At 44.0% G+C, this 11,666-nt stretch overlaps 1 protein-coding gene across 1 annotated transcript; it reads left to right on the forward strand.

Annotated features, from left to right (window-relative positions):
* Nucleotides 1-2,949: 2,949 nt before the first annotated feature.
* On the forward strand, nucleotides 2,950-11,323 carry LOC311170309 (uncharacterized protein; the record flags this gene model as incomplete). Its single annotated transcript, XM_084232687.1, has 2 exons — nucleotides 2,950-3,007; nucleotides 11,163-11,323. The coding sequence occupies 2 exons, from the start codon at nucleotides 2,950-2,952 to the stop codon at nucleotides 11,321-11,323; spliced, it is 219 nt and encodes a 72-aa protein (XP_084088813.1).
* Nucleotides 11,324-11,666: the final 343 nt, after the last annotated feature.

Here is an 11,666-nt window from a genome sequence, read left to right on the forward strand (position 1 = left end):
CGCAACCTATGACGCTGTCCACAGCCTCTGCAACACGAGTTCGCTCCCCTGGCAGGCCAGGGAGCTACCCACAGGGTGCAGACCACTCCTGACTCACCAGCTGCTCCCCTTAGCAGTGTACTTTGGTCAATCTGCCTGTTTTGTTCCCAGTCTCTCTGGTGAATCCTCCCATCCCCTGCAACTCTGGCCTGTACCCCAGCTCTTACATGGATAAATAAATAAATCTTTAGAAAAGAAAAGTACATTGTGGGATGAGAGACAGGGTTGTTCTGACCTTGTTTCTGACTGCTTTCTAGCTCTCTTATCTCTTTACTTGCCACCAAATCTCTTTGTGGTTTCTTTCCCAAATTTTGAAGTGCTGGAAATGTCCTCATCTCCCTTCTCCTAAGTCAGCTATTTTGTCTGCAACTGTTTCTGTTTTGTTTTGCCCAGTAGTTATTATCAAAGAAGATAACATTCCAAATGTCCTTTGCTCACTATAGTGTTAAACTGCCAGCTTTTTACTTGCCAGGGACTAAACTGGGAGAGATGATGATATTTATGTGCCCTAAAACCCCCTAGGTATTTGTCATTGTTATGTCTGTAAAGATAGCTGAGAGAAGAATGATAAAGTCATGTGAAAGACTGCTAACTCTGATAAAATGTTTGCCAAACAAAGATGGGAAAATAGCTTATAGTACAAAGTGTTTGCTTTGTGCTAAGGACCTTTGTTTATTGTTACGAGCTAGGTATGGCTCACAGGAAGACAAAACTTAATTTCCAGCAAATTCTCAAGCTTCTCTTCCCTACTTTTGACTTAGACGTGAGATCTTTACAAGCCAAGAGTGAGAAGACTGTTCAAGAGGAAAACAGGCCTACTGTTCAACCAAACATCTATTGAACATTCACTCTGTTCTGTGTTCACATATGATGCCAGAGCTAGAAAACAAAGAATAATAAATAGATTGTTTCAAAAAATGTTTACGACAACATAATTTATGGGTGTCCAAAGTTAATCATGGAGAATATGAAAAAAATTGATGCAATCATTAAAATGATGATTAGAGAGGATGACATAGTAACATGGGGAAATCTTATAATGCAATGTATGTGAAAAAAATATATGTCAAATATCATGAGTCCATACTGATACATATAAATGATTGAATAAATGGGAGGAAGGACAAATCCTCCTCACAGAAGAATTTCAAGCAATATATGTAAATTATCTCCCTCCAGGAGGTGTACTTCACCCCTCCTTACTTTATGAATAGATTGGAGTTAGTGATTCACTTAAAGAGAAAAATAGTCACTTTACAGCAGAGAGACCTGGCACATAATACCTTAACCAAGTGATCAAGGCTCACATCGTTTAGAGTGTCATGTTGATATTATGGACCTCTGATGTGATGAGATGGGCACATCACCTCTGTGGTACTCTTTCTAAAAACCCACAACCCTAGTCAAATGAAAAACACATAAGGCAAACCCAGTTTGAGGGACGTTATACAAAACGCATGACCTGTGCGCTTCAAAACTGTCAAAGTTGTGGAAAACCAGGACAGGCTGAGAAACTGTCGCAGACCAGAGGAGCCAAGGAGACACGGCCACTAACTGCGGTGTGCTTTCCTGGGTGGATCCTGCAGCAGAAAAAGGGCACGAGTGCAAAATTGGTAAAAATATGAATAAAGTGTAGAGTTTAGTAAAAGGGTAATGTATCAATTTTAATTCTTACTTTTGAAAAATGTAAGATGGTAGCATTAGGGAAAACTGACATTGAGTGAGGGATATAGCAGAACTCATGCTATCTTTACAACTTTTCTATAAATCCAAAATGATTCCAAAATAGTTTATATATATGTATGCATATATCTATATATATATATCTATATTACAATTATGGAAAAATATCCCTGCAAAGAAAAAAAATGCAGAAAGGAAGGAAAGGAAACACACAAGAATGAAATTGTGGTTGTGTTGAAATGATGGGATTATAGTCACTTCTACCCCTTTTATCTGCTTACCCAGATTACTATAAAGAATCACATTTTTATAATTAAAAGAGGTAGTTTTGCTTTTGTTTTAGGGAAGTAAGTTCTTCCCCTTGAAATATGGAGGTATGTACAAAAGTCTGTAGTATTGAAGGGCAGTCAAGACAGCTATTGCTTTACAATACCTTCAGATTATTCTTCTGCACAAAATGAGCTGACCCAAGCTCACCCAGCAAAATTTCAGGGTTCCTCCTTTTGTGATCTTCTCAGCCTCAAGGCCAGTTCCTCTAAGAACTGGCACCTCTGTCTAGTCTCTGCCTGGAGAGCCGGGTCTCTGGTGACCAATTGAGTCAACTTACTTTTTTCCTACAATAGCTATTTCCCTCAAATCTATTCCCCTCAGTCTTCTCTTATTCTGTCAAGCATTCTAAAATCCCTGCGGCGAGAACATCTTACACCAGTTCTAGGGGAATAGAGCTGCCCAGCTGGTTTTCCTGACTGATGGTCCCTCTGTATACCTCCACTACATTTTGGTTGAGAGGACATTGGTGTGGGAACCAGATCAGCGTTCTTACCTCAACTCTATAAATCCGACCTGTGTGAACCTGGGGTACTCCTTGTTTACCTGGGCCCTTATCTATGAAATGGGATGTTCAGACCAGATTGTCACCAGTGTAATATGACGGACAGTAATATCACCTGATTTCTTGAATCTTGCCTCCCACTGGCCAGGAGTCTCCAGGTGATGGGAAAATGGTTTTTTGCCGCTATTTCCTCTGTTTGGCAAGCTATGCCAAGCAGCTGGGACACCTGTGCCACTGTTTTGGGGCCATGTCTCTGATCTCTGCCGGTGGCTACCCAGGTGTCAGCTGACTCCTCCCCAGGGTTACAGACACCAAATGACTTTGCCGGGATGGGTAAAAATTAAAAGTCCTGGCCTTGGTCCCTGCAACACTCTCTCTGCTTGGTGCCTGCAGCCATGTGGCTGGTTCTCCTCCTGCTGTGGCTGAGCCCTGTGGCCCCAAACCAGGAGACAGGTGAGGATCCAGGATAGCTTTTGCTGGAGTTAAACTTGATCAGTTAAATATGACCATTACAAGGGTCAAAGGGACCAGGCCTCTAGTCTCTTTCATTCATTCATTCAATCATTTTTGTCCCTGGCATGATCTACCTTCTGGGGGCTAATATTCAGTAATTCATTAATTAGTGCTTAACCTGGTTTCTCTGTGTATACACCTTCATATTTGTAAACTTGGGTGTCTTGGGTGATTCGTTTGGGAAGGTGTGCTTTGGTGGGATGATTCAAAGGAGTATGCAGAGGAGCTCCTGTGAGTAGAGGCAGTGTGGGTTCTAGAATATGCACTGTCAGGGCGGGGTGGGGGGGACAGGAGAAGGTGGTGTGATAAGCCCAGATCCAGATTATCAGCTCTGATTCACTGGGTAACTGCCCAGTACTAACCCATTAGATTTGCTCAAACACCCCTGGAAATGCAATGGCGTGAATAATATTGTATCTACTAGAACTTCATTTGGGAGAAAACTGGATGTCATTGGTAGGATACTTCTTGCAGGGTAGGAGCCTCAAGGGGTGTGCTTAAGTAATAAACATGTTATTAACATATTAACATGTATTGCTTGGTAGACAGGACTTCTGGTGAAGGGCAGGGCTTCAGTTTTGCTGAATTGGGTTTGCAAGTTTGGGGCCGGAGCAGGATTGCTGGGCACCATAGAGGGGAGGAGGAAGCTGCCCAGTGCCCTCCTTCAAATCCTTCTCCAGCAGTGCTCACCCTCGTCTCGTAAAATTATCAGAAGAGTCAGACATATTTAAAGAGTATTGCTTCGGAGATGCAAAATATTAGGCTTGGGTCCTTTGCATAGTCCTTTCTGGGCCTTCTCTTGGCTACCCCCAGGAGGAATAGCTTGCTACTTCTACTAACCTCTTGGTCACAGAGGTGTGGTTTGAGCTATCCCCAGGAAGCCACTCCCAATGGGCTCACTGCTTCCCCACCAAACTCCACTGCACTCCCCTCCTAGCTGCAGGTCTTTACTTGCCATACATGTGTGATGTTCTGGTTACTTGTAGTATGAGGAAGCTCTGTTCAGCCGACTGAGCTCCGGGGAGCTGTGTTGGGGTGGGGAGTGGGTGGGCATAGTGCAATGTATCTCCATGGTCCACCATGGAACCCAACCCAGCTCAGTAGAATAAATTATTTAAAATGTTTTTTGTTGTTTTTTTACATCATTGTTCATTTTTAAACAATATTTGCTTCCCCCCCTACCCCCTCAGGTGTAGTTCCCATAGAGTTTCCTTTACCAATGCACCCGTGCACCATCACCTCAGTCCCCTGTGCTCCTCCCTCCCTCCCTCTCATCCCTCTCCCTCCTTCTCACCTGCAGTATGTCTCTGATTTGTAATTGTCTGTTTTTGCTTTGTTGTGTTTTGTACTGTTATTATTTTTTTTTACAATGCCATCTTATTGGGTTCCCCTGTATTCCTGCTATAAGTGAAACCATCCGATATTTTTCTTTTTCCTTCTGGCTTATTTCACTGAGCATAATTCCTTCTAGTTCCATCCATGTTGCTGCGAATGGCATGAGTTTATCTTTTTTGATTGCTTAATAATATTCCATTTGTATATATGCCACATCTTCTTGATCCAGTCATCTATTTTTAGGCATTTGGGCTGTTTCCAGGTTTTACCTATTGTAAATAGTGCCACAATAAACATAGGTGTACAGGTGGTCTTTTGAATCAATGTTTTGTGTCCTTTGGGTAGATCCCTAGGAGTGGAATTGCTGTATCCTACGGTAGCTCCATTTATAGTAGACTGAGGAACCTCCAGACAGCTTTCCATCGTGGTTGGATCAGTTTGCACTCCCACCAGCAATGTAGGAGAGTTCCTTTTTCACCACATCCTCGCCAACATTTGTTGTTGCTTGTTTTTTTGATAAGTGCCATTTTTACTGGTGTAAGGTGGTATCTCAATGTGGTTTTCATTTGCATTTCCCTGATTATAAAGAACGTTGAACATTTTTTCTTATGCCTGTTGGCCATTTGCATTTCCTCTTTGGAGAAATGTCTTTTAAATTCTTCTGCCCATTTCTTTTTATTTATTTATTTATGTATTTATTTATTAATAGAGGCATGTTTTATTTGTTTGTTTGTTTGTTTGTTTGTTTTGTTTATACATGCACTGGGTGCAGTCAGAAGTGCGGGAGGGTGAGAGAATTCACCAGAGCCAGAGCAAGGAGCAGAGCAGGCAGAAGGACTAAAAGTACACTGCTGAGGGGAGCAGCAGGTGGCAGGAGAGGTCTGCGTGCCATGTGGGACCCTCCTCCATTGGCCGGGGAGCAGCCGGGATCGAACCGGCGCAGCAGAGGCCGTGGGCAGCTTCGCAACCCAGCGCTCAACCTCTGCGCCACCGGGGAGGCCCCTTCTGCCCATTTCTTGACTGGATTGTTTGCTTTGTTTTTGTTTAGTTGTGTGAGTTCTTTGTATATCTTTGTGATCAGTCCCTTATCAATTGACTGGAGTGCAAAGTTTTTTCCCAGTCAGTGGGGTGTCTCTCTGTTTTGGTTAATGTCTCTTGCTGTGCAGAAGCTTTTCAGTTTAATGTAATCCCAGGTGTTTATGTTTTCCTTGACTTTCTTTGCTTTGGGTGATGATGAGTCTTTAAAGATGTTATTGCAATGTATGTCTTGTAGTGTTTTACCGATATTTTCTTCTATATATTTTATAGTTTCAGGTCTATGTCCAGCTCTCTCATCCATTTTGAGTTGATTTTTGTGCACAGTGAAAGGTGGTGGTCTAGTTTCATTTTTTTGCATGTGGTGGTCCAGTTTTCCCAGCACCATTTATTAAACAAACTGTCCTTTTCCATTGCATATTCTTTGCTCCTTTGTCAAAGATCAGTTGTCCATGTAAGTGTTGTTCTATTTCTGGGATCTCTATTCGGTTCCATTGGTTTGTGTGTCTCTGTATTTGTTCCAATACCAAACTGTTTTAATTATTATGGCTTTGAGTATTGCCTGAAGTTTGGAAGTATGATACCTCCTTTCTCCTTTGTTTTCATCAGCAGGGCTTCTGCTATTCATGGTTTTTTGTGGTTCAATATGAATTTCATCAGTATTTGTTCTATTTCTCTGAAGAATGTCATTGAGGTTTTTACTGGAATGGCGTTGAATCTGTATATTGCTTTTTGTAGGACGGACATTTTAATGTTAATTCTTCCAATCCATGAGCAGGGGATGTTGTTCCATTTCTTTGTGTCTTCTTCGATTTCTTTTAACAGTGTTTTATAATTTTCTTTGTATAGGTATTTCACCTCTTTGTATAGGTCTTTCACCTGATCTTTGACAAAGGAGCACAGAGTATGCAATGGAAACTGGACCACCACATGCAAAAAATGAAACTAGACCACTACCTCTCACCGTGCACAAGAATCAATTCAAAATGGATAAGAGAGCTTAGGTTTATTTCCAAGTATTTGATTTTTTTTTTTGTTTCAATTATGAAAAGGATGGTTTTCTTGATTTCTTCTTCTTCAGATTGTTTGCATATAGGAAGGCTTCAGCAGAATAAATTAAATGTGTGAGTGAATGTCTGCTTGGTCACTGTGGGGTGCCCTCCCTTTTCCTTACTATGCAGCACCAATCAGGACTATCAGGAACTGTGTAGCTCTCTTCTGGTCCATGGACACAAGTTTGATTCAGATCTTTTAAGTTAAATGAAATAAAAATTTTTAACACCAGAAATACAAAGATGCATTTCTTGCCTTCCACGAACTGGTGAGGAAGACAGATACACACTTTCAGAAAGACTGCAAAAATCATGGGGACAGGGATTAATGCTATGTTAGAGGTTTCTAACCTAACTTCTAACCTAAAATCAATAGATTTTAAGAGGAAAAGGAAGATGTTAAGCCCAGCAGGGGTTTGAGGGGGGGTGGTTTTAAATCCTCTTAGAAGGGGGGTGCAATTGTATGGGGAATATAAAAATAAAAAAAAAAGATAAAAAAAAAGTCCTCTTAGAATAGAGCATAGTTAGTTTAAAAAAAAACAATCCTTTTTATTGTGGAAAATTTAAAATACACACATAGTGGGGTCTCCCTGATGGCCTAAGGGTTAAGTCTCATCACTATTACCATGATGGCCTGAGTTCAGTCCCCAGCCAGGGAGCTACCCACATGGCACAGCAGACCTCTGCTGTCTTGCCTGCTGCTCCCTTTAGCAATGTATTTCAGTAATTCTGCCTGTCCTGCTTTTGCTGGAGTTAAACTTTATCAGTTATATATGACCATTATAAAATTTCCTCCTCAACTTTTCCCTAATGGTTTTAGCCTTTATGGATAAATATTGCTGAGGTGCATTTTTCTTGCCAGATGGGACTGCCAATTGGTAGTTTTCTAAATTCTAGCATTCTTTCTGCATTTATTACCTGGAGTTTTCCTACAAAGAAAGGCTTCCCCTCATCAAATATTTGATTTGTATGGAAATATTTGGATAAATGTGATTTGTTATCATTTTCTGAATAATGAACTAGTTCCTAGCAACCTTGGGAAGGTTGAATTTATTTTTTGTATTTTTATTTTTTTTTTTTATTTATTTTTTTTTTTAAATAGAGGCATGTTTTATTTATTTATTTATTTGTTTGTTTGTTTATACATGCACTGGGTACAGTCAGAAGCGCGGGAGGGTGAGAGAATTCACCAGAGCCAGAGCGGGGAGCAGAGCAGGCAGAAGGACCGAAGTACACTGCTGAGGGGAGCAGCGGGCGGCAGGAGAGGTCTGCGCGCCATGTGGGACCCTCCTCCGGTGGCCGGGGAGCAGCCGGGGATAGAACCTGCGTCGCAGAGGCCGCGGGCAGCTTCGCAACCCAGCACTCAACCGCTGTGCCACCAGGGAGGCCCTGTATTTTTATTTTTAAAGATTTATTTATGCATACAAGAACTGGGATACAGGCCAGAGGTGGGGGTGTGTGACAGGACTCACCAGAGACAGAGCAGAACAGGTGGATCGACTTAAATACACTGCTAAGGGGAGCAGCGAGAGAGGAGAAATCTGCTGCGCCATGTAGGTCACTTTGCTGCTGGGGATCGAACTCGTGCTGAAGTAGTTGCAGTTTGCTTCATAGTGCTGACACTTAACTCCTTGTGCCACCAGGGAGGCCCCAGGAAGGTTGAATTTAAACATGGTCTTGAAGGATAAAAATGTTTCTTCTAGTGGCTATAGAAGGGATGAGCCTTCCAAGCAGAAGAAACAACTTGAACAAATAATACTCAAAGCACGGGTATGCAGGTTTAGAGGATGGCAGAGATCAGGCAGGTCAAATTCAGAGGCCACCACCCCAAGCCAGCTCACCATCACCTTGAGAAGTCTCACCTCCCAGGGCCCAGCGCTCAACTTTCACCAGACACCTGCTGACTCCTGTTTCCACAACAGGTTGGGTTGACCATGCTTAACCCTACATCCTCCCAGAGGCCTGCTCCCTGTTGATCTTGTCAATTTTGGAAGCTCTCAAGTTTATCCTTAAACAAAGCCCCAGGCAGGTATTAACCTAACTGAAAGCAATTGGGAAGGTCAAAATAAATTAGAGGGAGGACAGCATCTAGAATCTTGGGAGTGACCTGGGTATATTCCACCCCAAGTCACAAACTCATCATGTGACCTGGTCCCTCCCAGTCAATGCCTGTCTTCCCATTGTTTACAGAAGAAAAACCCCTCACTTCACAGTGGATGGGCAACAATCAGATAATAACTGAATTGAGCAATTTTGAGAAATGGTAGGACTTGGGGTTGATGAAACTGTTTTGAGAATAGGGATCATAGAGTTCTTCCTCTATCTTTGTGGGGTTTTTTTCTGTCCCTTTTGTCATCCTTTCTGATGTCTGCTCCTATGTCTATTGTCTCTCTCTCTCCTCCTTGCCTCCCTCAGCAGAGGCAGCTCTCCTCAAGGCTGCCCACCCACAACCATGCAGGCCTCTCTCAGCAAACCTATCCCTTTCGGGGCAGCGCTTTCTAAAAAAAAAAAAAAAGCAAAAATCCTGGCCTTTTTATTGACAGAGAAAAGTGTGGGTCAAACTGAATACTGGATTTAGGGCTTTAGGGAGGGTAAGTCTGCTGATGTACTTCTGACCCCCACCCACGGCTCCAATCTTATTAACAAGGCATTCCACTGATCAGTCCCCAGGATGTAAAGTACTTCAGTCAGCGCCCCCCACCCCCACCCCGCCGTGGTGATATATACCCATTGCCCCAAGGCCATCAAGTGCCCTGCTCTTGTCTAACTTCAAAGGAGTCTTGTACCTCCACATACATCTTTGTTAATTTTTGGATAACATTTGATTTCCCTCCGGCCTAGTCCCTGTTGTTCTCCCTGCTGGTACCAGAGCACCGGTGATCCATCACCACAGTCTCTTGTGCTCTTCCCTGTGATTGATTTTGAGTTGATTTTTATAAATGGTGTGAAGTAGAGGTCCAGATTCATTCCTCTGCACATGGATGTTCAGTTGTCCCAGCCCCATTTGTTAAATCCAGCTCTTTTTTTATTTCCTTTTATTAATTTTTAAATTTTTTTTCCATTTGTTGTGGTGATTCCCCCTAGACACAGACCCGAGTCTGACTCAGTTTCAGAGAAAGTCTTTATTAGCCGCCCGGCAACTGTGCCTCACAGAGGGAATGATGTGGTTTTGTAGAGTTAGTGTGGGGACCTTGGGTTCCCTCTGGGAAAGGCTTCACCAGAGCCTTGGTTTCAGCGGCACGCGGTGAGTTTCCCAGGCGAGTTTCTCCACGAGACAGAGACAGTAGTTTTGTTAGGGGGAAAGGATGTCCTGAGCTAATCCCATACAGGCTTTGTGGACCCCACCCCCACTCCAGACTAAAGCCATCAGGACATTGGGAAAGACAAATCCCATCACCACCAAGGGAGGGTGGCTGGGACCTGAGGGTGGAGTTGGGCAGCCAGGTTGGATATAAAAACCAAACACGTGGGCCTTGGGGGGCTCGCTGTCGCTGCCTCCTGGCTTCAGGGCTCCTGGCTTGCGGCCAGCTCTCAGAGCGCCATTTTGTGATTCCTGATCGGCGGATCGGGTAGGATGCATTTAAAACTTTGTCTCCCACTTTTCCCCCTGAGTTGTACATTTCCTCATTTCCCCTTCCCTTGTAAATAAACCTTTTATGAACCTTTCGCGTGTGCCTGCAGTAGAGCATTGATGAGTCCTTTTAAGCGCGCGGGTGAGGACCTACAGTCAGGCACCCTGTTTTGTATCGGGGTTGCTCTACAACAGTTTTATTTAAAGAACAGATTTATTAGGGAAAGGGAAAGGACAGGTTTGCTGAGAGAGGCCTGCATGGCTGCAGGCGGGCGGCCTTGAGGAGAGTGGCCTCTGCTGAGGGAGATCAGTGGAGAGAAGCCCCCACATGGACAGGTCGTGGGCAGGCAGGAGGCTGCTGCCCTGCAGAGGAGAGAGTTGGTAGGAATAGGCACCTGCATAGGCACAGGTGAGCAGAGGGAGTGCTGCCCTGAGCCTGTGCATAGACTGCACTGATACAGTCTTCTGTTTGGGAGGGGCTCGCTCCTTGTGTGTGGATGGTTTGTGCCATTGACACTCCCTATAGCAGTCTTGATAGTTCCTGGCTGTTGCACCTCCTGATCTGGGCGTTGATGTCTAAGGGTCTTGATGTCTATAAGTGGGTTAATGGATTATGCTAATCCCTTCTACCCCTACCTCCTTGTGTGAGTTAGGTTCTTGACCTTGTATCTCCTTTCCAGTTTTTCTATTCTTATCCTCCGTCAGGGAACAGCTCTGAGCAGGGCGTGACAAGGGTTTTTAAAGCCGTAAACCGCATCCGAGAGGTTGCAGGTGCCAAAAGCAAGTGGGAGTACAGAAGCTAAAATATGCTATTACAAGCAGCAGAGCATTTGGCCTTGTTCTGGGTTCCAAGTACGGGGTGCTGGAGGAGCGGGGGTGGTGGGTACATGTATCCTGTATGAACAGGAACTCGGCCTCTCATTGTCTTGAACTTGGACCGGAATTTCGCTTTTGTCTAACGTCCACTTGAAACAGCCTGAGCGTGGGCCCTAAGGGGTCTGCTACCTTCTACACATTGCTATTCATTTTTGTACAGTATTTGATTTCTCCCCTCAGGTGTAGGGCCCTAAATACATCCCTTTTAATGTCCCTTTTTCTCTAGGTAGCTGCTCCCAACCCCAGCCCCTGTGCTGCCTTGGGACAGATGACCACTGCAAGAGAGGAAGTTGCTACTGCGATGAATTCTGCCATGTAGTGCCAGACTGCTGCCCTGACCACCATGCTCTCTGTAACCCTGGTAACTCCTATGGAGGCGCCTTTTGAGTTCTGGCAGAGTTGGATGCTGTGCCTGACAGAGGAAAATCCCTGATGTGTACTACAGGCCAAGGACAGGATATAGATTGGATAACTTCTAAGGTCCCTGACAGTTCCACAATCCTCACATTCTGTCCCTTTCATGTCAAAGTGTTATACATTCCTTCCACCTTTGTTTCCCTACTGCTCCTCTCCACCTGCTGCTCCCTCTGAGCCACTTTTGCATATCCCACAGAAAGGGTTAAGCTGTAGGTGGTTGGAGCTAAGAGTGGGGAATGGAGAGGTCAGGTTCCACCTAAGTGCCCACCTTCTCTTGCAGTGTGGAAGTCTCTTGATCTGCACAATGTAGACC

The sequence above is a fragment of the Talpa europaea genome (assembly GCF_964194135.1).
Source record: "Talpa europaea genome assembly, chromosome: 4".
NCBI lineage: Eukaryota > Metazoa > Chordata > Mammalia > Eulipotyphla > Talpidae > Talpa > Talpa europaea.